This window comes from Magnolia sinica, chromosome 15 (genome assembly GCF_029962835.1).
Source record: "Magnolia sinica isolate HGM2019 chromosome 15, MsV1, whole genome shotgun sequence".
NCBI classification, from domain to species: Eukaryota; Viridiplantae; Streptophyta; class Magnoliopsida; order Magnoliales; family Magnoliaceae; genus Magnolia; species Magnolia sinica.
Genome location: NC_080587.1, coordinates 43,836,778 through 43,864,445, shown reverse-complemented (window position 1 = coordinate 43,864,445; position 27,668 = coordinate 43,836,778). Strand labels below are relative to the sequence as shown.

Sequence of the window (27,668 nt, the reverse complement as noted above, 5' to 3'; positions counted from 1 at the left end):
CTTGCTTGTGCAATCGACAGCCCCAAAAGTAAAATCAACTGGGTTAAAAGGGCAATGAGACCCAGGTTGGCCATTTTCATGAGACCCACCTCGATATATGTATTATGTATTTGTATAACCGTTTTTCGATATCATATCAGGGCATTATGCCAAAAATAAAGCTATCCAATTATCAGGTTTACCATTCCATAAGAAACAATGGTGATTGACTATTAACGGCCATGAAAGTTTTGAATCAAGCTGATATTTGTTTTTTCCCTTCATCTCGCTTTTGTAACTTTATCAACTTATTTAATGATAAATAAATATTACATAAATATTAATGTGCGCTCTAAAAAGTTGGACAGTTAATCAGCACTGTTTCTTAGGGTAGGGTCCACCTGGTAATTGTTTCTGCTTCATTTTTGAGATATTGCCCTAAAATGCTTTGTAAAAACGGATGCACGGCGTGGATACATAATACATACATAAAGGTTGGCCCCACGGAAACCCTACGGTAAGGGCCGGTGCACCGTCTTGGGTGAGGCCGGGGTCTCACCTAATCCGCTCTCGAAATACTCCCGACGGACAGAAGGAACGAACGATAGATAGAGAGATACGAAAGTAAAATCCCCATTCTCGCTTTCGTCCTCTCTTTCTTTCCCCTTTGAAACCCTAAATAACCTGCCTTTCTCTACATCGCAATTCCTTGATCCGTATCCAACTTCCATGGCCAGCGACGAGCCATCCTCCCACAAGAAGCACCGAAGATCTTCTCCAGACGACGGAGCCGACGACACCTCAAAGCGACGCAAGCACTACCACAGCCACCGCCATCACCACCACCACCACCACAGCCATCGCCACCACCATCGCCACGACCACATCAAGAGCGGCGAAGAAAACGAACTCCCTCCGCTTACCGTGGACGCAATCCCCTCTGAGCCACGGCCCTATGGCAACGATGACAAGGAAGAGGGCGAGATTCTCGACGAGGAAGAAGAGGAGCAACGAGGAACAGGGTATGATAGAGACCACCGTGACTTACTTAAGGAGAAACCGGAGTCCGACGTCGAATCTGGCGAGATCAAGCCCGACGAAGCTGCTGCCGTTCAATCGCCTGAGAATAATCCACAGGTTGGGGTTTCGATTCCTTCCTGCCTTGTCTCTATTTTCCGTACCGGAAGTTATGTGCTTCAGTTAGGGTTAGGGTTTTTATGGATGTGATGGGCCCACTTTGGATGTCCCATGCATATTGAAGTTTCTAAGAATAGGACATTCGGTGCTTTGTTTGTTGAATCTGAGTGTGAACTGTCAGTGTTTTTTTTTTTTTTCCTCCTTAACTGCCTTGTATTTTGCTTCTTACTGAAGCTCTTATAGCACCGTGCAAACTAACATGTTCAATTCTATGTATGTTGCCACGTTTTACTCTGGATGATTGTTGCTTTGTTGAAAAATTGAACAATTACTGGATGGGCCACACAATGGATAGGACATGTTAGTATTTTACACTGTTTGAAGTCATGGCTGTTCTTTACTTCTGTGGTTATGAGAAGATTCATAGGCCCTTAGCTGTCTCGTCTCTATTACTCCAAATGATTAGAGAACCAATTATTTATATTTAGCTTGCCTCTGGTTTTCAGAGGAAGAATCAAAAGATTTCTGATTACCATACGGAAACCCCAAAATTTTGATTATCTATTTGTTAAAAAATAGAAAGGAGGTTGGTTTCAGGCTTCAAAAATATTCTGGAGTGGATCAACCTTTAACTTTGGCCCCTCTTCAGTTGAATGTGGATTGCTGTTGTATTCCTTCTTCTCAGTTGTCTATTTGTAGGTCGTTGATCAAAAGGTTTGGACCTTCCCCTATCCACACTGGGGCCTATCAGGTCAATGGTTTTCATGATGACTGAACCATGGGCTGCAGTCATTATGAAGCGTGTTGCCCCCCTCAAACTACACATTTGCAGAGTCTCTGTAATCCTTGTATTGTTATACTTCTCACATGTTTATTTTCATTATTTCTTTCAGGAGTTGCATTGTGAGGGAGATACCTTCTTAGGTAAAGAACTTGAAGAGCAAAACCATGGTCAGCCACTCGATGACAGTATATCAAGAGAGTTTAGGAATGACGAGACGAAATCGATCTCAATCGTAGATGCTGGAGAAGAAGGCATCCATAAGCTGTGTGAATATAAGAAAACCACTAAAATGCAAGATGAGTTTGCAGTGAATGAAACCATACAATCACCCCCACGACACAAAAGCTCAAGGAAAGCACATATATCTCCAGTAGTCAATGAGCATTCTGAGTCGACGCCTAGCGATAGTATGCTGCTTGCTGCCAATGGGGACATGGGTCGTAAGTCGTCTAGAGGGGATTCAAGACACAAGGATTCTAGGTCCCCTTTAAAGCACAATGGGGAGGGGAAAAACTACAGGGATATTGAATCAAGTGATCACAAAAGGCATGGCAAGTCAAAATCTCCAGCTGCCAGTGGAAGTTCTGACTCGAAACACAGGAAAAGAGAGGATAAAGAACGTAACTCAGTGAGATATGAGTCAAGGAGACACTCGGATTCATTGAATGCTATCAGGGACAGCACAAAAAACAGAAGATCCATGGGACAGTCTCCATCTTATGAGAGATATCATGATGAGGCCTGCATGAGGAAACGATCTAGGTCCCATGATAATACAAGAGAGAGGAGCTCTGTGTCCAGAGATTATGTGCAAGACAGGGTCTTATCACAGACAGTTCATCCTCGTGAACAGGAGGCTAAATCTTATATAGATGATAATGATCGAGGAAAGCAGTCTGATTCTAGGGAGAACATGAGAAATGATTCTGATCGTGAGAACATTGCAAGACGTCATAGTGATTATATGCATGACAAAAGAGACAGGACAGAGATGGATCGGGTGTTGCGCAGTGAAAGAGAGCGGAGTCATAGTTATAGCCGGCATGGTGGGCGAGATGACAGGCATGGTAGTCGAGACAGGGACATGGACAGAGATAGGGACAGGGATGTGGAGAGAGAGAGGGAGTGGAATCGGGACAGAGGCAGGGAGAGTGAAAGGAATGGAAATAGGGAGAGGGAAAGAGATAGAGGTAGGGGTAGGGATAGAGATAGGGAGATGGAGAGGGATAGGATTAGCAGGCATCATAAATATGGTGGTTTGGAGGATAGCCATGGTAGTAGAGATAGGTATAAGGATTCCAGGCATCCAAAATATGATGAGCTGGAAAATCACAGGGACCAAAAAAGATCTAAAGAATCAGCAAAGGAACCCGGTTCTAGAAGACATGATTTGGGGGAGGGAAAAGACAAGTCATTAAGGTAGCAATTCAGCATTTGCTAGTCATGACTGCATGATAGTTGGAGGGATTATCTTTGGTTTACTTAATCATTTCGCATCACATCTTTTTGTTCTTTTGCAGAGAGGAGGATGAAGAAGAAGACTATGAAGAGAAAGTTGCATTGAAGCTTGCACAGCAGGAAGAGGAAGATGTTGACAGAATTAAGGAGGAGAGCAGAAAACGACGACAAGCAATTCTAGAAAAATATAAACAGCAGAAGTCACAGCTACAGGCTGATTCTCAAAATGAAGAATCTGGGAGAGGTAAATCTTGATTGATGTTAAGATTGTCATTGCTTATTACATTTTATATTACCATGTGACCTCATTCCATCTTTGTTGCACTTATTTCCAACTCTTATATCTTGGGCCAGAGGAGAAGGCATCTGTGGTTGATGAAAATCCAGAAGAGCAGTCTTCTCCACCGGCTGCTGCCAATTCTGGTCTGGCAGTTCCTGAAAGACTTGAGAATAAGCATGATTCTTCAGATGTTTATGTTGCTGATCCATCATTCATTGTGGGTAAATCACCTCTTCAAAATGGAAATTCAGCTTTTGAGAGGAGCTCAGGTGCTGGGGGACTTGGGGACGGTACTCCAAAGGTTTGTAAATCATCTACTCAAATATTTGGTGTTTTTATAATTTCTTGCATATGATCAATAGTTTGAAATCATTGGGATAAAAAACTCGACGGTGAATGCATCGCAGATTGTTTTTCTAATCGGGATTTATTAGTAGTATTCATCATCTTGCAAAGCACAATTGAGTTTAGTTTCAGTTGATTTTCCTATTGGTTTTGGGTGTTTTCTTTTGAATTTCTGAGTCTGAAAATAATAAATCATGCTACTTCTGAGCTTGTAATTTGTTTGTTCTAATGCCTTGTGGCTTGTTTATGTTACTGACTTTTTTAGAGTGAGCGATCAGCGGATATGTTCTGTGATGACATATTTGGAGAATCACCTGCTGGAGTTCGTAAATCAGTAAGTTCATTTTTCTTATGTCCTTCAATCCTCTTTCCTGTTTGTAAAAGGAAACGTCTTTCATTTCAGTTGGAGTATGTAAATCTTTCTGCCGGATCTACTGGCCAATAAAAAAGAATCTTTCCTGTTTGATAGCAGGCATTTGTTTCATTAGCATTCAAAGTTCAACTGGATACATTCCACACACACACACACACACACATACATATATATATATTTCATTTTTATTCTCATTCCAAAGCAACTATATCTTTTGGTTTTACTAGTGCACAATGTGGATTGAAGTATGGTTCCCCTGTCCCTGTCTTTGCATCCCCAGTTTCCATATAAATGGTTTGGTGCTGACTGCTGAGGATATTCTCTTTATTGAGTCCTTGTATTACTTGCATAGGCATCCATGGTGACATTAGCGAAGCAGTTGTCAGGCAGCCATAAATAATGCATATGCACAGATGTAAAATGTGAACGAATCATCCTATCTAGTGAATGTGCGTGCACATTTAGTAAAATACTAAATAAAATATGCCAAAAGCTCTAAAAATGTAAAATTAATTTGTGCCAACTACACAATAGCAGTGCCTTTTCTTAGCTTTAGCTCCCCTTACTGGTACATTCAATCATAATTGAGGATTGGGCTCAAATGGTGGATAATTTCAAAGGCAAAATTCCTATAAAAATGGGTTGTGGGTTAAGTTGGCCTATTAACAATTGTGTGTGACAGTTCTAAGCTGAAATATATCGATGATAAGTTGCAGGTACTAACAGTTTTACTTATGGCCCACAACGCATTGTTTGCTCCCTAAATAATGGAAACCATTATGCCTGTTTTTATGCAATGTTTTGTGTTCTAAGTATGTAATCATGTGTTTTGTAACGTCTCTTGAAGTTCCACTGAAAAATTCTACCATTTTCCTTAAGATTCACTAGTGTTTCCCTCTTAAACTATGATACATTATGCTATACGTGTAATGCTTCCTGATGTCTCCCACAATTTGTTGGTATCCTGAGGGTGTTGTACCGATATTTAGAACACTCCCCTTAGGATTCCATTTATTGAAGTAACATACTTCCAGTGTTTTAAATAATGAATTGCGTGTAGCGTAACACTTACCCCTCTGAAGCATGATGCTTAAGCTATATAGTGGGTAGTGTAAGCTATGGTCTACTCCTAGATTTTAAGTTTGTGCTTGGTTGCACCAAATATCATGAAATTTCATGATATTTTACACCAAATTGATTTGATTAATAATAAAATTTAATGACATTTGGTGTGACCAAACATATCCTAAAATGATAGGAAAAGAGGGAAAGATTAGGTATAAAAATAAAGAAAGAGAAACCTAATTAATTTAATACTATGATTTAATATTATTACTAATGTTATGGGTGCAAATGGACCGACCAATAAGGAGAGATCAATTCGGACATCTGTGCATGTCACGAGATCGGCCAACGCCAGTCATGACCAAGGAGCTCCTCAACGGCCATAAAGAAATGAATACACTGCTAAAGAAATAGCCTACTCCTCGAGCTTGGTCATTAGAAGACGGCCGAGCCCTTCCACGGTCCCATCCATTTTTGGGATGCTGCTCGGAACATCTCTTGGTAAGGGCCCCCAAGGTACGACCCTGCATGAGGCAAGACCTTCGAGCCACCACACTTAGGGAAACTCCGCTCCATACGACAAGATGAAGAGGATGGTCATCCCTGACTTCGTCTATATTATACTAAGTAAAGGAGCTTGGTCTCAGTGCTCGGATACGACTCCCAAGGGCAGGTCGGCGGGTCGATAATCTGCTCGATGCCAAGTGAAAACTTGACCGCGATTCATTAAAGAATCCAGGTTGGCAAACCACCGTTTGGAACAACCCTATAGGCCACGTCGAACTCGCAAGCTTGGCCTCCTACTACACGCTCCTACTGATTCCGACCTATTCCGGCCGTACCTACCCGAGATCCCAGCTGAGGATCTTGGAAGATGACCGCAACACGGATCTACCCGAGATCTCAGTCGAGGATCTTGGGAGATACGACATATTTGGGATATGAATCCCTCTACAACACGCCCCTACCAAACAGGAAAATTGCCTTCTACGTCATCACCCCTCCTCACCTATAAATAGGAGCATCGCTAATGGTGAAAGGTCACACAATCCTACGTCTAAAAACCCTGCTCTTTACTAGACCCAGATTCCCTATCTGACTTAAGCATTGGAAGGTCCCCTGCTGCAGCCAGGAGGGTCCCTTGCTGCAACCAGGGTCTCCTTTGTCTTATTCGTGTGCATGATTCGAAGGTCCCAGAAGGGGTAACCAGATTTCTGTATCAACAGTTTGACGCCGTCTGTGGGAACGACATCGAAAGCCGTTCTTACCATCTACAATCACTCAACAATGGCGAAGGGGAGAAAGAAAGCCCAGACCGCCGTGCTGCACCCAGCCTTGCGTTAGCGGAACAGCTCGTAGACCATCAAGACTCAACCTCCCTACTTTAGGCTGATTCTACGCTCACAGGCCCAATGCAACGGTCTCGGAATAGGGGAGGTTTATTCATTTACCTGGAGTATCAGGTTGAAGCACTAACCAACAACATTGATCAGATAAGACAGATGCTAGAATGACAGAATCCTCCCCCCAACCAGGGGGCCGGGGAAGCCGTTGCTTTGGTAGCCATTGAAGTTTCTGTACCATCTCAAGCGCTTGTCGGCTCCCAGAGGAACATGCAGACCTGCGAAGCCCTTAAATGCACACACTCCCATGCTTTGGGCACTGCCGCGCTGGCTGCCTCCGACTTACGCCATGAGTTGGAGAAGAAGAGGTGCAACATGGCTCCCCGAGATAGAGGCCACCCCCGAAATGGTGGCTGAGAATGAGGATCCATGGGAGGCCGAACTCCACGAGCTATGAGGTTAGATCAGCGACATACGATAGGCCTATCCTATATACGCTCCAACCTCGAAAGAAGCTATGCTGGAGGAGACTGAGCCGCCTTTCACCGACGACATCATGCAAACTCAGCTCCCGCCCAGATTGAAGATGCCGTAGAGTGTTGCCTATTCTAGGTTCAGGACTCGACCGAGCATATAGATCTTTCAGGGCGTGGATGGAGCTCCATGGTGCTTCAACCGCGGTAATGTGCCGAGCATTCTCCTTAACCTTGACAGGAGCAGCTCGGAAATCATTCTGACAGCTGAAGCCAAAGTCCATCAGTTCATTCACTCAGCTCGGCAAAGCCTTCGTTATCAACTTTATTGGGGGAAAAGAAAGGTTGAAAACCAATGACTCTCCTTCTCACCATCACCTAGAAGGAGAACGAGCTGTTGCAAGACTACATCAAATGCTTCAATCTAGAAGCAATGAAAGTGGAGGGCTACTCAGATTAGATCGCAATAGCCGCTATGATGGCCGGCCTGAAGGAGGGGAGATTCCTCTTCTCGCTCAGCAATAATCCCCCGACGACTTTAGCCGTTCTCCTCAACCGAGCTTAAAAGTACTTCAATGTCGAGGAACTCTTTAGCTCTCGAAAAACCACTAGGAATGGAGGAAGCTTGACCAGGGAGAAACGCTCAAAGGAAGAGCAGACATCCGCTCACGGCAATAAGTGTAGGAGTGATGATGATTCAAGCAGGGGTCAACATCTAAGCAAACGACCTGAGAGCCGAATTCGCTCTTACACTCCCTTAATGCTACACCCGAGCAAGTCTTTATGGAAGTTCAGGGCAAGCGACTCTTGAAATGGCTGAACTGGATGAAGACTGACATTGACAAGCGGGACAAGTGAAAGTACTGCCACTTCCACCGCGACCACGATCATTCTACCAGTGATTGTTTCGACGTTAAAGAAGAAATTTAGGCCCTCATTCGCAACGAACATCTGCGAGAGTATGTCAATAGAAGGGAAGAACGAGCAACCCATCAATGGCAACAACAATGAAGCTATAGGAGAGATCCGCACCATCTTTGACGGTCTTGCCGGAGGAGGCTCGAACCGAGCACGCAGAGCCTATGCCCGGAGCATTGACCATAACAACTTGGAACAGCAAGTCTACCTCACCTGCAGACCTCCAAAAGAACAGAAAGTGGCCTCCTGCGAACTGACCTTCAGCGAGGAGGATGGTCGAGGTGTCCACCACCCCCATGATGATGCACTAGTAGTGGCCATGACCATAGCAAACCGCAAAGTGTTTCGGATTTTAGTGGACACCGACAGCTCGGCCGACATACTCTTCGCCGAAGCCTTCTATAGACCTATCAAAACTCCTCTGCTCGGATTCGCAAGGGATAGAGTCACATTCGAGGATCCATACAACTTCCAATCACAACGGGAGAAGGACAAAATCAGATGACGAGCATAATCGACTTCCTTATAGTCGATTGCCATTCCGTCCCTCAATGCTTTACGAGCGGTGGTATCGACTTACCACATTGCAATGAAATTTCCGACTGGGGCTGTACACGAGTCGAGCTAGCTCGAAAAGCTCGCTCGACTCGGCTCGAGTCAGCTCGGATTGACTCGGCTTGAAAGGCCAACTCGGGGCGAGTCAAGCTTGTTTTCTAAAGTTCGAGTTGAGTTCGAGTCGAGTTTGACCATGGTGCATTTCAACTCGACTCGACTCGAAGCTCGAGCTCGAGTAATATATTTTAATATTATATATATATATTTATATATATAATGTGTTTAACTTTTTTTTAAAAAAAGTTAAAACTTAAAAGTTTTTACTAAAAAACTCTACCCTACCGTGCTGGATTGAGTCGGGTTGGGGTTTGGGTCGGGGTGGGGGCTAGGTTGGGTCGGGTTGGGCACCGGGTTGAGTCGGGTGCCGGTTTGGGTTGGGTTAGCATATGAACAAGCTCGACTCGACTCGAACCACTAGCTCGACTCAAGATTGACTCGAAAGCTTTGGCAAACAAGCCAAGCTTCAATGTTGAGCTCGAGGGTGAGCTCGAGCTTGAACTCGAGTATAGCACGGACGAGTCAAGCTGAGCTTGGCCCAACTCAACTCGACTCGGCTTGATGTACAGCCCTAGAGTTGGGTAGGTCAGAGGAGATCAGCAGGAAGCTTGTTAGTGCTACTCTATGGCATTAAGGACACAACATCATACGATGGCCATCACCTCCGTTGATCCTCGGGAAGAGTTGATCGAGAGGGTCTCCAATGGAAGACCTTGTAGCCATCCCCCTCAGTGAATCCGACTCGAACAATATAGGTCGGCTCATCACTGGCTCCAGCTCCGCAGGATGAGATCATGGACTTCTTTCGACGACATGCCGACGTATTCGCTTGGTCCCATCGAGACATACCCGGCATCAGCCCAAAAGTGATGGTCCACAAACTGAATGAGGCAGAAACGATAGGTGTTTAAACCATAACAGTACGCCATCATCGATGAAGAGGTCAACAAGCTCCTCGAAGTAGGTTTTATCGAAGAGATCTACTATCCTGATTGGATCGCCAACGTTGTCTTGGTGAAAAAGTCCACTGGGAAGTGGGTCTGTGTTGATTACACCGACCTAAACAAAGCCTGCCACAATGACAGTTTTTCCCTTCCACGGATCGACCAGTTGGTCGACATCACGGCCGGGCACGAGCTCCTAAGCTTTATGGATGCTTATTTGGGCTATAATCAGATTGCCATGCATCCTCACGACAAGGAAAAGACGACATTTGTCATCGACAAGGGGCTCTACTACTGCAAGGTCATGTCCTTCGGGCTGAAGAACACTAGGGCCACATACTAACGACTTATCAATAGAATGTTCACTTAGCAGATCGGACGTTCCATGGAGGTCTACGTTGATGACATGGTCGTCAAGAGCATCAAAGCTACATGCCACATCGTCGACCTCGAGGAGATGTTCGCAATCCTGTGAAAATATCAGATGAAGCTGAATCCGAACAAATGCGCTTTCGATGTCAGCTCGAGAAAATTCCTTGGCTTTCTGGTCAGCCAAAAGGGGATATAAGCGAACTCCGACAAAATTCGAGCTCTGCTGGACATGAACTCGCCCGGGACAATGAAAGAAATTCAGTGCCTCACTGGGAGAGTTGCCGCCCTCAACCATTTCGTCTCCCGACCCACTGATAAGTCTCCTTTTCTTCAAACAGTTGAAAGGAAAACAAAAGATAAGAGTGGACTGAGGACTGCGAGCTGGCTTTCTAACAGCTCAAATATTACTTAGGTTCACCCCCGCTACTCTTAAAGCCCGATCAAGGAGAGCCACTACTATTATATTTGGTAGTTTCGATAGCAGTGGTCAGCTCGACCCTTATCCGAGAGCAAGAAGGAAGACAGCTATCAGTGTACTACGTCATTAAAGCCTTGGTCCCAACCGAGACCAGGTATCCAAACATCGAGAAGCTCACCTAGGCTTTGGTCGTGTCATTCTGCCGCCTCTGACCTTACTTCCAGGCCCATACAATTATAGTCCTGACCAACCTACCTCTCCGCGAAGTGCTCTAGAAGCCTAAGGTGTCGGGGAGACTCACGAAATGGGCAATCGAGCTCAGTGAATTCGACATCAAATATCAGCCCTGGGCTGCCATTAAAGTATAAGCAGTGACTGATTTTATTGTCGAGCTCGCATGCGGGCATGACTTGCAAGCCAGTCAGGGTAGCGAAACCGATCAACTGGCCGATCAGGTGGTCAAACCTGGACATTATACGTCGACGGCTCATCCAATTCTAAGGGCAACGGGGCTGAGGTAGTCCTTCAGGCTCCCGATAAGACCTACATGCAATATGCCTTAAGATTTGGATTTCAAACATCGAACAACGCGACAGAATATGAAGCATTGCTCACTGGACTTAGGCTGGCGGTAGTGGTGGGAGCTTAGAACCTAAAAATCCACAGCGATTCGCAGCTCGTCTTCAACCAGGTAGCCAACGAGTACTAGGCCAAGGAAGAAAGAATGATTGCCTATATACAAAAGGCCTGGTAACGTATGAGCAAATTCTCCAAGTGTGACGTCAGCTTGATCCCTAGGTCAGAAAACTCCAAAGCAAATGCACTGGTGAAGTTGGCCACAACGTCCGAACTTGACATCCCAGGATCAATCCCAATCGAATTCCTGGCCGAGCCGAGTATCAATGAGTTTGACCCGGATACAGTTCTTCTAGTGAATACAGTCTTGAACTGGATGGACCTGATAGTTAGATATCTTTAGCAAGGTAAGCTACTCGAAGATCGCTCGAGGCACACAGACTTCGATCCAGGTCAGCTCGGTACACTATAGTTGGGGACACCTTATACAAAAAAGGATTCTCTTTGCCCTATCTCAGGTGTTTCCGACCTGATGAGGTCGAGCATGTTTTGAGAGAAATACACGAAGGGATTTGCGGCAACCGCTTCGGCAGTCGTGCCCTTTCCCATAAAGTCATTCGACAAGTTTACTTTTGGCCGACTATCCGGAAAGATGTCGAGCAATACACACAGAGGTGCGACAAATGTCAGAGGTTTGCGGTAATACCTCATTAGCCACTTGAGTAGCTAACCCCCATTTTCCGGCCATGGCTGTTCCCCCAATGGGGGATAGACATTATCGGCCCCCTGCCAACCGGCAAAGGTCAGACTAAGTTCGCAGTCATTGCGGTCAACTACTTCACCAAATGGGCCGAGACCGAACCATTAGCAAAGACACTGAACAGAAATTCACTGACTTCGTCTGGAAAAATATCATATATCGGTACAGAATCCCGCCTACGATCGTCTCAGACAACGGAAGATAGTTTGACAATGATCAGTTTCGAGGCATGTGTGGGAACCTCGGAATCCAAAACGCCTATTTGTCACCTCGACACCCTCAAGCTAATGATCAGGTCGAGGCAGCCAACAAAATCATTAAGAAATACATCCGAACCAAGCTCGAGAAAGCAAAAGGGGCCTGGGTCAAAGAACTCCCATATGTCCTATGGGCATATCAGACCACCACCCGAACGGCTAATAGAGAAACTCCTTTCTTCTTGGCCTTCGGGGCAGAGGTCGTTGTCCCAGTCGAAATGGGGCTCCCTATTGCACGGATTCGGTCCTATGATGAAAGTCAAAATACCAAGCAGATGGCTCTGGACCTTGATCTACTCGAAGGGAAAAGGGAACACGCTCAACTTAAGGTCGTGACCCGGCAACAGCAGGTCGCCCGATTCTATAACTCCCGAGTAAGAACAAGAAGGTTCCGAATTAGGGATTTGATCCTCTGCAGAACCTTCCAAAACCCGAAGGAGCTCGGCTCAGGGAATCAAGGGCTGAACTGGGAAGGACCCTACAGAATAACGGGCACTACTTGACCTGAGACCTATCGACTCGAAAATATATAAGGACGACCTTTGCCGCATCCATGGAACGCCGAACATCAGAAGATCTACTACCCGTGAAGACTGACCAGATCTAAGGTCGGAATCTAGATGTCTGCCGTTCAGGATCTACAAGTAGATGGCTTTAGACCTTGATCTACTCGAAGGGAAAAGGGAACACGCTCAACTTAAGGTCGTGACCCGGCAACAACAGGTCGCCCGATTCTACAACTCCCGAGTAAGAACAAGAAGGTTCCTAATTAGGGATTTGATCGTTTATAGAACCTTCCAAAACCCGAAGGAGCTTGGTTCAGGGAATCTAGGGCTGAATTGGGAAGGACCCTACAGAATAACGAGCACTACTTGACCTGAGACCTATCGACTCGAAAATATATAAGGATGACCTCTGCCGCATCGATGGAATGCCGAACATCAGAAGATCTACTATCGGTGAAGACCGACCAGATCTAAGGTCGGAATCTACATGTCTGTCGTTCAGGATCTACAATAATCGACCTACTAGGTCGGAATTTACATGTCTTATTCAGAATCTACAATAAAAATCCCGAAGTCGGGAAATTTTAAATTCTACTCGTTGTCTATATTGTTCGGTTCACACAATCTACTGAGGACTTCCCTTAATACAAGGAAAAACTATCCTCTCACCAATCGTCCCACCCTTAGAGAAGAGGTCGGACCATTAATTGATTATACTATATGGCCTACCGAGGACTTCCCATAATGTAAGGGAGAAAGTCCTCACCAGTCGTTCGACCCTTAGAGAAGAGGTCGGACCATTAATTAATAACCTCGAGCTCGACCTGACACCTCTTGAGGATAGCCTCGCTGAAGACTCGACTCCACCGGAAGCCGAGGACCCAACTCCTGTAGGAACCTCATCAAAGCACTTATCATACCCGAGGTTATAGAGCAGGTCCTTCTCTGCCCATTCCTTGGAGGCTTTAAACTCCTTCACAATCGCCGCCGAGTTGCCAGGATAGTTGCCTTAGCTTTCGTCAGTTTTGCTCCTAAACTGACCTTCACCTCAGCCAGCTCAACCATCCATCTGGTAGCCTTCTTTTGGGCCTCCTTCAGAAGCGAACCTATCGCTTTCAGCTCAGAGCCTCTTCTACCTGAACCTCCATCTGGATCTTCAGAGCAGTGAGCTCAGATCGGAGTTGCTCGAACTCGACAGTCTTCCTTATAAGACTTGCCTTTGCCTCCTTACACTTCTCGACGCGCAACATCTCGTGACGGGCAGACAAGATAATAGGGCTGAATTAAAAAACGGACTCATGTCAAAAACAAAAAAGAAAAAAAATCTCTAAGTACAAAAAGGCGACTACTACAAGGGAAGCGTAAAACTGCGGCCACCTAGCCTATAACAGTAGCTAGGAGCATCTCCATTGCCTTAGTGAACTTAGCATCAAGAATATGCTGAGCTATCCACAGAAGGAGGCCCTTTGTCATGACGGATGCGAACTTGAGGGCCCCCAGGGCCTTGCCCTCTTGGCGATCAGCCGAACTGCTCGCCTGAGCTTGGGCGGCGACCCGGGGGGGGGGGGGGGGCTGAGCGATTGCCTGAACGTTAGAGGGCTGGGCTTCAACGATAGGGGCCGCCTCTCTTGATGGGGCGACCTCGATCACTTTCGTGACCGCTGGCGGGTCTGAAGTGGTAGTGGCAGGAGTGGCGACAGGGGCTGTAGCCGGGCTCGACCGATCTATCGTGGATGAGGAGGTGGTTCCCCTCCTCTTCGGAGGTGGTTTCTGTTTTTTCTGAGCCAGTTCAGGCTTAGAAGGAGCACGACGTTTGTGAGCGAGGCTGGTCAAGCATCCCTACACGGCAAAAGTAAATGATCAGCAAACGGACAAAGATAAAATGATTCCTGACTAAGTCAACCTGGATATACCTGATGTAGATGGGGCAAGACCAGATTGGTAGAGCAACTGGGGCGTGATCAACAGCCTCCAAGACCTCGACTTAGTATCCAACGATCTCGCCTCAGCAATTTGACTGCGCTCTGACTCGCTCACCTCGAAAGGATACTTGGGCAGAATTGTCAAAGACCACTATAGTCAGAAGTGAGACTATAGAAATATAAGCGGAAAGAAAAGTCAGTTCGGATATACCCGACTTGAATGAGCAAAATGGGTTGGAACCCGAGGTCATAGCACATAAGCCGATGGAGCCTCCCACACCCAGAACCACTTACTCTTCTAGTTCTTATTTGAGGTCAGTGCGTCTGTAATAATGGCCTTGCCCGTCTTTGACCAAGCCGAAAAGTAATACCAACCCTCATGGCGGGGGTTGGACTTCACTTGGTATGGGTGGAGGAATTCATTCATGGTCAGCTCGGGCTGGCTAAGCTGGAACCACGGAATAAACGACCCCACCAAGGCTTTTCGGGCATTTGAGATTATTTGCCCAAGAGCCAGCCCCAAGTGCAAGAGAACCTTCCTGATTATGCGATGGAAAGGAAGTCTCAAACCGCACTGTAGGGCGACCAGAAACATGGCCACCTCGCCATCCTTGGGTTCACTTGGGATTTCGCCAAGTGCGGGAGCTCGGAGTACCAATAAGTCCGGAATGTGGTATATCGACTTGATCCGCACTAGGTTGGATTCCGTCAGCGTTGACCCAATCAATCCGGTTTTTTCTCACTGCCGAAGACTGGCAAGCCTCCCCCATTGCTAGGGTAGACCCCTCAGCATCCATTGGTTTCTCAGCCGAGGACTGAGCAACCATCCTTGACCCGTGAGATGCCCAAAAATCCTTATTGCTCATCATCACAAGCAGAGATGGCGGATTTTCCAGCAAGTCCTAGTCCTCTGGTTCCCCATCGTGCTGGAACGTCTCTAATTCCTCTCACTGATTTGATGGATTTGACATGATTGGCTTAGATTATGATCGGAGGACAAGGACCCAAAAAAAAAGCAAAGAGAAGGGAGGAGGGGACAAAGCTCATCAGAGAAGAAGGGTTTGGCTCGCCAGGAATCACCAAGTCCAGTTAGGGCAGAGAGAAGCAGAGGGATGGCATGACAATTGGCGTAACACTGCTAGGGCGTCCCCCTTTTATAGGGAACTCGGCTGCGCAACATTAATCGTCCGCATTCAATGCGGTAGCCAAAACAGCTCCTTGACACCCGCACCTGGCCACGTGTAGCTCTCCCACTTGCTGGTCGACCTGACTCTCGAGAAGACGCTATGCATCAACACCCCATAAGCCAAGACCCGAATAGTCGCCATACCAGCACGTGACATCAAGCCGACGCACGCCACCTTGAGTGTATCGTACCAAGATTGCAGATCTGCTCTGATTCTCGCATTCACCGCCCTATCCAGCATTAATGACAAGCGGGGTCGACATCCCACGCACAAGCATGTCCGACCTCACTTAACCGACTTACTTCCCAATCTTGATGTGCGAACTCGGAATTGGGGGGGTACTGTTATGGGTGAAAATGGATCGATCAATAAGGAGAGATCAATTTGGACATGTGTGCACGTCTCGAGGTCGGCCAACGCCAGTCATGACCAAGGAGCTCCTCAACGGCTAGAAAGCATCTACCATTGCTACTGAGGATTCCTCCACCTTTGACCACCCATCAACCCACCCTCGATCTTGAAGTTTTCCATAGAGTCATTAAAAAATCATATCTCCAAAATCTACGAACTTAAGAGAAAAAAAGGGCAAAGTAGTGGAAGAACCTGAAACATCTCCCAGACCACCGATTGCTATAGACTATCATAGTGCCAGCCACAACTTGATCCCAACTCCATCGTCAACTAACAAGCTAGGTGTACAGAGCAAATCAGCGAAGTTGGACATGAACTACATTCCCTCCCTGCCATGGTGTGTTGAAAGGCTGTTATGTAAAGGTAACGACGCTAACTGTTGCATGTAATAGGGCCGTAACAGCCGTTATGCAAAAAATGACCCACAATGGCCCGTTTTGCCCCCCCTGTAAATGTCATGACGGCTTGTTATGGGGCAAATACAAGTTTTTCAATTTTATTAATTAAAAAAGAGACATTAATGGCCGTTATGACTATTTTGTAAAGGCAACGATGGTGGCTGTTATGGCCATCGTTATTGTTACGGAATACCTTACGCCCTGTTGCTACTGTGTGGAATTTGACTGCTATTAGACTAGTGTCTTGATTAAAGAGGTAGGGTTCTGTAGAACACTGGGCCTGAAATCATTATAGTAGCAAGAGACATTTCCTCTTTTCTTCAGGATACATCTAAGAGGAAATAAATTGCTAGTAGGCTTTATTGGAGAGGAAACCATTTCCTGTTGCCACACAATGATGATTGCCACCACCTAAGGGATAGGCAACCCAAACGATGGGCTGACTATCCATTGTGCAGGACATCTCAATTGTAAGATAAGATGCCTAGACACCACAGGAAGACATTTGTCCACTACTAGAATTAAACACAATAACGCCTTTCTCAGTTTTGGTGGCATCGTAGTGGTCCTAAATCAGCCCGATACTATTCATCCAAATTCAAAAATTAAAAATTTCCTCAGATTTCATGAAATTCGAGCTTGTTCTGGAGGTGTTTGAGGGGGGTCCTAAATCGGCTTGATACTATGGATATGCATTAGTGTTATTGATATGGATTGCATGGAATTCGAGGGCCTTTGAGTGGTCTTATGTTAGCCCAACACTATTCATCCTAATTATTTTTTATTTTCATTAAATTTCTTAAGGGAAATGGAGTAAATTGATTGTATAAATGTAGATGTATAATCGTCTCATCATTATATTAATGCTCATATAACTTTATTTCTATTGAATCTAACTTTATTTCTATTGAATCATTGATATTAAATATTTAAAAAATTAAATATAGGAAGTTTGAAGTCAATCTAAGCGTCTTAGGTTAATAAAATCATTAGGCAGCCTGAGACAACATTCTTGCCGAAGAATGGCCTGTCACACCGTAACAAACATGTTGAAGACTAGAAAAGCATACATATTTGGAATCCTCAATAAAAAAAAAATCTAATATTTGTTCAGATTTTTTCTTAATTTTTTTAAATGTTACTGGGGCCATAACGGCCGTTATAGTCCTTAACGTAACAGTTTAATGGCTGGCCGTTTCGCTGGCCATAACCATTATTGAATGTAATCATTAAGCCATTGGCTTACTGCCAGACCAAATTATGGAACAAAGGCACAATTTGTAATTTGAATGATTTCCACTAGTAAACACCGATCATGCACTGGATATTCGTGGCCCATTAATGCGGGGGCATTTTCACACCGGGCTCGAGTGGGGTGGCCTGTGGGATGCAAGGGCACACTCGGGGGCGGTTCACGAAACCCATGGATTTGAGGCCCACGAGGGGGTAGAACCCATGGATTTGAGGCCCACGAGGGGGTAGAACCCATGGATTTGGGGTCCATGAGGAGGGTTCGGCAGAGGACCTAACCCATGGATTTGGGGCCTAGGCTATGAGATAAAGGGATTAATTCGCCATGCTCTATCAGTTCGACCTTTTAGAGCAAGTGGTTAATTGTCCTGCATCACCTATGAGAAGGTTGGTTTACTCCTCCCTGTGCTTAATATTCTGTTTAGTGATCTTGAATCATTTGACTCATTTTTGCTTCATAATAGATTGTATTTATCATATTCTTTTGTTTATATGCTTTTATAGACCTAAAACAATGACGGCCCTATTTTGTTAGTTAGAGACAGGAAATGATAGTAATCTCATTCGTGTGCTTTTCTATTCTTTTTTGTTTCTATAATGCTAAGTGATGCTTATTGCCTGTACTTTTTTCAGGGAAAAGGGGATGGTTTTCAAGTTGAGAGGAGTGGCCTTCATGATAATTGGGATGATGCTGAGGGTTACTACAGTAAGTTATTGATTCTTCTTTTTCTTCTCCTATGATGAGATGGTAGAAACATTACAATGCCCTCTTTTACTGGATTTCTTGATTGAACGCTGCATAATCCTGATCAAGCTTTTGCATCAGACTTGTTTGATCATATGCTAGTTATGTATCTTTTCCCCAGGCTACCGATTTGGAGAAGTACTTGATGGTCGATATGAAGTCACTGCAGCTCATGGGAAAGGTGTTTTTTCAACTGTTGTTCGTGCAAAGGATCTTAAAGCTGGTAAAGGTGATCCTGAAGAAGTGGCCATAAAAATTATACGCAATAATGATACCATGTGAGTGTAAATGTTATATTTACCTTTTGAAACTTAAGTCTATTTCTCGATACTTGAGCTATACTGTTATCTTCTGATTGTTTTGATGCTTCTGCTGGATGTGCTTCCATCACAAAGGTACAAGGCCGGTTTGGAAGAGCTGGTTATATTGAAAAAGCTAGCTGGAGCAGACCCTGAGGACAAACGCCATTGTGTTAGGTTTCTGTCGAGTTTCAAGTACCGGAATCATCTTTGTTTAGTTTTTGAATCTCTTCATATGAATCTTCGTGAGGTTTTAAAGAAGTTTGGCCGTAATATTGGCCTTAAACTGACTGCTGTGAGGGCATATGCAAAGCAGCTTTTTATTGCGTTGAAGCATCTTAGAAACTGCGGCGTTCTGCACTGTGATATTAAGCCAGATAATATGTTGGTATGACTTAAATATTTGTCTTTCATTATTAAGTTTGCCACCAGCTTGCAGCTTTAGTCTGTGTTCTATTTACCTTTTGAGTGTCCATGTCTTTAACATAGTTGTCTCGCCTCCTTTTTGAGGAATACATCAACTTCTTACTGTTTCTTTTTTACTTCCTGTAGGTAAATGAGGCTAAAAATGTGCTAAAGCTTTGCGACTTTGGCAATGCTATGTTTGCTGGAAAAAATGAGATCACTCCTTACCTGGTGAGCCGATTTTATCGTGCACCTGAAATAAGTAAGCCCTCTTCTTGCTTGTCCTCCTCTATTTGTTACGGTGGTTTTAGCAGTGGCTGTAGGACCTATATCCTCTCTTTTGTTTTTGCTTTTGTGGTGTTTTCACAGTTTGTTCATGTCATGTGGTAATGATTTAGATTGTTCTGTCGCAGTTCTTGGCTTGCCTTATGATCATCCCATGGATATATGGTCAGTTGGTTGCTGTCTGTATGAGCTTTATTCAGGGAAGGTCCTTTTCCCGGGTCCATCAAACAATGACATGCTCCGGCTCCACATGGAGTTGAAGGGTTCTTTCCCAAAGAAGATGCTTCGGAAGGTAAGGAACTAGTAGTGGTTGTTGTTGAAACATGCAAGGCAGTATTAATTTAATTAAAAGAAAACTTGCTTTCCCATTCTTATGTCTGAGCTTCTCAGGGATGGTAGGGGCTGGAAGATCATGTGATCATGGCTCTATTGTTCTCTATCTATTGATTTTCTTAGCAAATTTGGATGCAACCCTTTTTTGCTTACTTTAGCTTGACTAATATATTTACATGCATAGCTGTGTTGTGACTTCATTCGTTTTCGTTGTTGCTGATATATTATCTGTTGTATCAGGGGGCATTTACTGATCAACATTTTGATCAGGATTTGAATTTTCATGCTACAGAGGAGGATCCTGTTACCAAAAAGGTGAGCTTCTACTTCTCAATTGCTTGAGGGTGCAACATCTGGTGATAAGTTTAGGATTTTCATTACCAAGCGACTGGGCCATGCTTACTCTGACACGACATATGAGTGTGGACATTAAAACTGATATAAGCTTTCATTTTGGTTTGCAGATTGTGAAGAGGCTACTTCTCAATATTAAGCCAAAAGATATTGGTTCACTAATTACAGGCTCCCCTGGCGAGGATCCCAAGATGTTAGCCAATTTCAAAGATCTTCTAGAAAGAATATTTGTCTTGGATCCAGAAAAGAGGATGACAGTATCTCAGGCATTGAGTCATCCATTCATCACGGGCAAGTGAATACAGATGCTGATTTTGTGACCCCAGAAATGCTGTTGAGCTAGATACATATACCTTATGATTTTAAATTTATATTCAGCTCATCTAATCATTGGGCATTTATCTGTCTGTATCTCCGTCATGCTGGGCCAAGAGCATTGGATGCAGATTTTGGCATGGATGAAGCACAAAACAGATGTTGGGTTGGGAGATGTTCCTACTTGGCGGTTCTTATCAATGGGATATGTTCTGTTTCTATTGTAAGATAACTCGCCAAAGGCGTTTTCATCTCTTGTAATCAATTCTTGATGGTGGACTTTGTGATGATTTATAAAATTTCTGTCTTCACAATTTCATTTGTTTCAAGTCTGGTTCCTACCATCAAGTGCAGGTTTTACATGCATTAAAAATTCTTGGCAATATTACCTAGTAACTATCTATGAGGTTGAATTTTTTCATTGGCTTTGAACTTCCAGAAAAATTGTCCAGGGCTAGAATATGTTTCCTCTTTTTGGGTGTTTAGTTACTATCTTGTGAAAATCATTATTGACTACTTGAACCTTACATTTTGGTTTGTGATTCTGAGGCACTGTAATGTTGCCTTTTCAATCAATCTTTTTATTTTTATTTTTATGTCTACCTTTTTACAATTTGTGTGGATCCTGGAGAGCCTAATTGTGTCTTTCATTCAGGGTTCCAGTGCTATGAGGCAACCAATTCATTGCTTTAGATGCTAGAAGGCAGCCAAATGAAGGTACCCTGGTTTGTTTGCTAGGATGCTTACTGTGTTTGACACCCTAGAAACTTGATGAAGCGATAATTGGAAGATTGTAGTTTTTCACTTGTGTTGAAACTCAAATGATACTATCTAATTGATATAAAATAGCTTACTGCCGCTAATGAGATAGTCTGATATTATTAAATTACCGGAGTTTTAGTGTCTATAGACTTCCTCCTGAAGTGATAGAGGTTAACATTCAGTATGAATCATACACATTTTCACACTAAAAGAATCAATGAAATATTGATAAAATATCATGATGTCATGCTTCTTTCACTTTTCTGCATGATAGATTGAATGTTTCTTGTTTACCATACCTATTCTATAACACTCAAATCACATCTGATCCCTGCTTTCATGGTTCTTGAGGCCTTTTGCTCTGGAGATGGATGGGCGCTTGACCATTGCTGTGAAAGCATTACTTGGTGAGTCTTCTGCATTGTCTTCTTCAATGTCATTCTTTATATGTTTTTTTTTTTTTTTTTCCCAACTCAATTTGTGTTTATTTTAAATAGAGATGGGCAGGGGTGTCCATGAGTGTCTGTTCTATTCAACAGTGTATAAAAGTGTGTGTTGTCTTTCTATAGGGGCTTGAATGGTAATATTTCTGGAACTCCTGTAAGTGCTCTATCATCTCCAAGCTTATTGATCAGCATCCTATGTTACACATTGCGATTACAGCCCTAGCTTCTATGTTGGAGTTTCATTTCTTCTTAGTCTTTTTGAGAATCTTGCAGTCACATCTGTGATTGTGTAAGCGGATCCATCTTTCTTAAAATGCTTCTCATATTTCAGTAAACAAATCTGAACATTTGGGTTTTGGATATCTTGACTGTTTTAGCATTCAAACTTAATTATGAACATTTGAGTTTTGGATATCTTGAATGTTTTAGTATTCATACTTGTTGAGTTGCATACAACTTGAAAATGGATGAGGCAAGGTCTTGCATGGGTCACAGAAGACTCATTTCAGACCTGATTGTGGTTGAGACATAGGTCAACATATTCCCTCTGAAAATGTGCAAAAAGAGTATTATTAGGCTCAGATAGAGTTCCTTTTATTCAAACTAGAGAAAGTGGCATGTGCAACATGTGTAGAGGGGAGATGGTTTGCAAAGAAACTTGGAGAGGAGATTGTTTTCAAAACATACAATTGATCTATTCATCATTTGTGTGGTTCTCAATGCTGTTCAAGGACATCTAATTAGTGGATAAAGTGCACCCCCACCATGACAATATGATTTATTTTGAAGGATCCGACCATGATGATATGATGTACCAAAAATTAGGCTCATTTGATTGTCAGGTGGGCTATTCCATAGAAAAAGCGCAGAACCATCCAAAAACATCCACATTCACTTTGTGAGTCATCTAATGCTAGGGTAGGCTCAGTTCTTAGGATGTCCCACTTTCATGATGGGTCAGCACTGATGGATGGGTTCAATTTCACAAAGGCATTGTGATGATCCACAAACAGTAGGTGTAAAATAAGGTTATATACAACAACGTATTGTAATCAGCTGAAAGTTGTGTGAATGGTTGAAGACACAGAGGCCTTCACATTTAAATTACATAAATATCCTCATTTTTATAGAAAATCCAGTCACCATACTTCAATATCTCAAAGTTTTGGATGGTCTAAAAAACTATTTGTGGGGACAATTTGTCTTTGGCTACTCGTGTTATACATAATAGAGATGATGGGAGCAAAATGAGGATATTGTCAGCTTTATTTCGAGTTGTCGATTGATATTCCGTGTTATCCCTTTCTTCTTTTGCCGAGAAAGGACTGTATTACCTCACAGTCGTATTAGAAATCTATTGTAAACTTGCAATACACTTTGATTTCTGAAATTAAGAGGATCAAATGTGGGGTTACCATGTCATACAAAATATGGTGTTTCAATTTTCAATGTCTTACTCATATATATATAACAGTCAAGGTGTTCCAAAATGGTAACGGTGGCCGTAACGGGCACCACTGTTACCGTTATGATACGGGCCGTAACGGCCGTTACAACCCTTTTTTATTTTTTGAAAAATCTGTTACAGGACCGTTACATGGCTGTTACTGTCTGCTTTTTCTATAACGGCTGTTAGGACCATTTCGACCTCGTAACACGTAACGGTTATCACCGTTACCATTACGTAACCTATTATGAACACCTTGATAGCAGTGTTTTAAATAGCGGTAGCGTGTTGCGTTGCGTTCAACCTTCTGTAGCGTAAGTAGCGTAAGCTATATAATACTTCTATTTTAAAATTTAAAATAGAAAAATATAATAAATAGTAAGGAAAAAAATATAAAAATGGCTAAAAGATTATTCATTTTTCAAGTATAAGCAATGTTTTAAATATCGACCGATATATCCCACGGTATATCTTGTATCCTACTTGTGCGATACAAAATGCATAGGTAGTGTCGATATATTCCACCTATTCAATCTGGTGAACATTTTCGATATCCGATACTTTTTTTTTTGTTGTTGTAAATTACTTTAAATCAATGTCAAATGGTTACAAATCTATGATTCTTCATTTTTTCCATGAAAAATTAATGGATTTGGAGTTTTGATTTCGAGATTTAGGGAGATGGGCCAAGTTGCAAAAATTTGGATATTTTTCGAAATTTCTTAATTTCTCACAAATCAATTGCAATCTTTGTATCCAAACACAAAATCAAACATGTATGTAACTTGATCTAGTGATTCTTCTTTTGCTTTTGAATGTATTGCTTGTGTTTCCAATCATGTCTTCTTACGTTTATAAATTATATGAATAGACTTTGAATATAATTGCATCAGTTCAGTTGGACAATGCATATATTAGGACCCCATACAAAGGAAATCCCAATTATGTGCACCTTTTTTTTTTGGTTTTGTAATGTTTTGATTTATAAGTGTGTATTGATGTCCTTTTCAACAATCCTTGAAGTTTAAAAAATTCCACCAATTTCCCAATGTTCCCATGTTTCCCAAAAACAGCGATACATTACGCGATACAACCGACATATCCCATGTGGTAACCAATATGTTCCCGTATCCCAAGGATGCGGGACATTATGTGATAATGATATTTAAAACATTGAGTATAAGCATGTTTAAACAAGTTATTAATTAGCATTTATCAAAAGCCAATCCGCATATATAAACCAAATCAAATCATTGTCACATCAATTAATGTCTAATTTAAACCACAAGTCACAAGTATAAAAAGAAATTAAAATTTCACAGGCTTATAGTATTAAGTTCAAAATACAAAATACAATTATCATTTATAAAAAAAAGTAGTGTACGCTACATGTATGCTACATACATTATGACCCTTGTAGCATACGCTAAAGGAGATTTACACTATTTGCTAATGCTACCTGGCATCGTAGCTACGCTATGTATGCTATTCAAAACACTGATATAGATAGTACTTTAAAAGAGCATGATAGGGCTTAGGGTCTGTTTTGATGTTGGGAGTTGGAACTTGCAGGAACTTGGGGAGTCGTGAAGTGGAATGTTTAAAAAACTCGTGCTCTTAGTTGTGCAATGACGCTATTGGTGCATTCCTTGACAGACACTCAGAGACTAGTTTCCAAGTAGGCATGTCATGGGTGAGGGGACTGTGTACAAGAAGAGGGGAATTGCAATTCCTTGCAGTCAGAAATTCCTTTCGAATTCCCCAATTTTGGGGATTATGGGTTCTTTAGGGGATTTATAATTCTAGGGTTTGTAAGCCCCTCTTGGAACCAAACACAATACTTGTGAAAATATGAGGATTTAGAACCCCCAAGACTTCAACGGCTAGGATCCAAGTGTGCCCTTAGTTTTATGATCTTCTAGCACCTTCAAACCGTATTGTGCCCAAATATGGACAATTGTTTTAGTCAATTAGCAATAGTGTTTTTTGTTCTGTGAGTTTGGTGGGGCAACCCTTGTGGAGATTGCGCACTGTCTAATTGACAGGTGCATAATCTGTGAAGTGAAGCAGCAAAAAATTCAGGTGCAGGAGCAGAACGTATCCGCTTAAAGATGTTAGTGGGTACAAACAACTGGAAGTAGGGCTTAGAGCATGAGTCCAAAGCATTATTCAAAATGGGACACCTTGGTTGGAGGTTCATGTAATTAATCTTCAACCTTTTTGGAAGGGTTAAGGTTCTTGGATATTCTAGAAATGTGATAGAATTGTGCATGACATTCTAGGTCAAATATACTGTTTTCTTATGTGGGTAAGATTGCTAAAATTGTAGTTAAGAAAGGTGCAATGAGGTTGACAAGTTGTATTGGGGGGACTATCCTTGCTTTACCACATTTCTAAACGTTTCTTTTCCATTGCTTAGGAGAAAAAATAACATATTTCTTCCTTACCAACTAAATCATGTCTTGATGCTTAGGTCATGGAAAAAAAAAATCTCTTTTAAGAGTGCCCGGTTGAGGGAGATGCTGGATCTAGGTTCAACAAGAAGCTTAGATTCCTAAAATTTTCGCGTAGGGTTTGGAGCAAGGAAGTTTTTATCCACGCCAAGGCTTTGACGAAGGCTATCCTTGAGAGGATTGTTGAGTTTGATAGATCTAAGGAGTGTGTGGGTGTGCTACCCTTGATGGAGTTGCTACAAAAGAAGCAAAGGCTAAGCTTGCTATTATCCAAGAAGAGACAAATGGATTAAGTAGGGGTACCTTAACATGGCTTACAATCACAAAGTTGCTAGGCCTCACAGGAGTGTGAATTAGATTTCCCTTAATTAGAGTGGGTAAGGAGACTATTGGATAGAACAGAGATGTGTTCCTTTTTTGTTGAACACTTTCAGGCTGCCTTCTTGGAAGAGTTTCATCTCCAGCACTGCTGGGTAGTATCTTCTTAGATGCCATCTGATGGGGACATCAGAGGACCTACTCGGGTGTACCAGAGATGGAGACGACCACCCAGATCAGCGCAGCTTTCTTTGTGAAAGGGAGACGAGTTCCAGATGAGGCTTGCCGGGACATTTTGAAGACTCCACATGCATTGGACGTGCATCAGGAAGACCCCACCTTGGGATGATGCATGTGGGCTGCTTAGGAGACCATTTTAGTCATAGGATTTCTATTTCGTGTTGGATCTTGTCGATCAGGCCACCAGATCTTTTAGATCTGGGCCCCTTGGACTCTGATCTTGCTTTCTTTATGGTTTTTGGTATTTTTAGGAGTTACTTGATGGTTGAGATTGATAATATATGTTTTAGTTTTCTTATTTTGGACGATGGACCACTTAAGTGAGTTGCATAGTTGTAATTATGCTGAATTTTAATTCCGAGTAGGGACATCAGAGGACCTACTCGGGTATACCAGAGATGGTGATGACCACCCACATCAGCGCAACTTTTTTCGTGAAAGGGAGGAGTTTCAGATGAGCCCTGTCGGGCCATTTTAAAGACCCTACATGCATTGGACGTGCATCAGGAAAACCCCACCTTGGGATGATGCTTGTGGGCTGCTTAGGAGACCATTTTAGTCATAGGATTTCTATTTCGTGTTGGATTTTGTTGATTAGGCCATCGGGCCACCAGATCTTTTAGATCTGGGCCCCTTGGACTCTGATCTTGCTTTCTTTATGGTTTTTGGAATTTTTAGGAGTTATTTGATGGTCGAGATTGATAATATATGTTTTAGTTTTCTTATTTTGGACAATGGACCACTTGAGTGTCATAGTTGTAATTATGCTGGATTTTAATTCTGAATTTTTTATTATAAAAGCATGAGGGGTGGAGTTCCAACCCTAGTGGTGTTATTGAGAAGGAAAAAAAAAGAAGAGTGGAGCTCTCTTGTGTGAAGGAATTTTCCTCCTTATTTTCTTGAGTTTTTTTATTTAAAAAAATCCTCCATTCTGATTAAATTGTGGAAGGGTAGAAGCTTGTTTGGTGGTGAATTCCACGGTACATCTCTCTCATTCTTCTTCTTCGAAAGGTATTCTCTTCATCTAATATCTTTCTCTTTTCCCTTCCAATAAAACCTTCTAAACTCTAGATCTTCAATTTCTTATTTTTTTCCAATTTTTAAAAACCCTAATTCCAAAATCCCCAATTCCCATAAACCCTAATTCTCCATATTTTAGATTTTCCCTTTCCTAACCCTAATCATAAAACCTACGAATCTGTCCATTTAGTGTGGAACGTGCTTATGCTAAATTGGAAGTTCTATCCTTCATTAATTGATATATGTGATTTCTTAGCATGCGGGCATGTGATTTAGGTTAAATTAAATTTTATTTCCTATTATTTACTCTTAATTACTTGGTAGGTTAGCATCTTTTGTTAATTGAATTACTTTATGGACTCTTTCATAATCTCCATGTTGCATGCTAGCATCAAATCATGTGTCTTGCATCACCATCTTAGCTGATCAAGCGGTGGATCTATGAGCTCCTTTTGAGCTTGACAAAATGGAGTATGA

The 27,668-nt window shown here is 42.8% G+C and overlaps 1 protein-coding gene across 9 annotated transcripts in view; it reads left to right on the top strand.

The window, feature by feature from the left end:
* Positions 1-515: 515 nt before the first annotated feature.
* The window catches only part of LOC131227532 (uncharacterized), a 61,945-nt gene continuing 34,792 nt past the window's right edge, over positions 516-27,668 (top strand). For 7 of the 9 annotated variants that reach the window (XM_058223332.1, XM_058223326.1, XM_058223333.1 and 4 more), the window contains exons 1-15: positions 519-1,116; positions 2,010-3,319; positions 3,421-3,602; positions 3,713-3,939; positions 4,249-4,317; positions 18,403-18,475; positions 18,636-18,792; positions 18,910-19,201; positions 19,366-19,480; positions 19,632-19,795; positions 20,077-20,151; positions 20,301-20,728; positions 21,161-21,222; positions 21,619-21,674; positions 21,837-21,867. In XM_058223332.1, the coding sequence (XP_058079315.1) occupies positions 709-1,116; positions 2,010-3,319; positions 3,421-3,602; positions 3,713-3,939; positions 4,249-4,317; positions 18,403-18,475; positions 18,636-18,792; positions 18,910-19,201; positions 19,366-19,480; positions 19,632-19,795; positions 20,077-20,151; positions 20,301-20,489 (3,261 nt within the window). In that variant the 5' untranslated portion in view covers positions 519-708 and the 3' untranslated portion in view covers positions 20,490-20,728; positions 21,161-21,222; positions 21,619-21,674; positions 21,837-21,867. Of the gene's footprint in view, positions 1,117-2,009; positions 3,320-3,420; positions 3,603-3,712; positions 3,940-4,248; positions 4,318-18,402; positions 18,476-18,635; positions 18,793-18,909; positions 19,202-19,365; positions 19,481-19,631; positions 19,796-20,076; positions 20,152-20,300; positions 20,729-21,160; positions 21,223-21,618; positions 21,679-21,836; positions 21,868-27,668 lie in introns of those variants that run through there. The other 2 variants (XM_058223334.1, XM_058223336.1) reach the window with 2 other exon arrangements.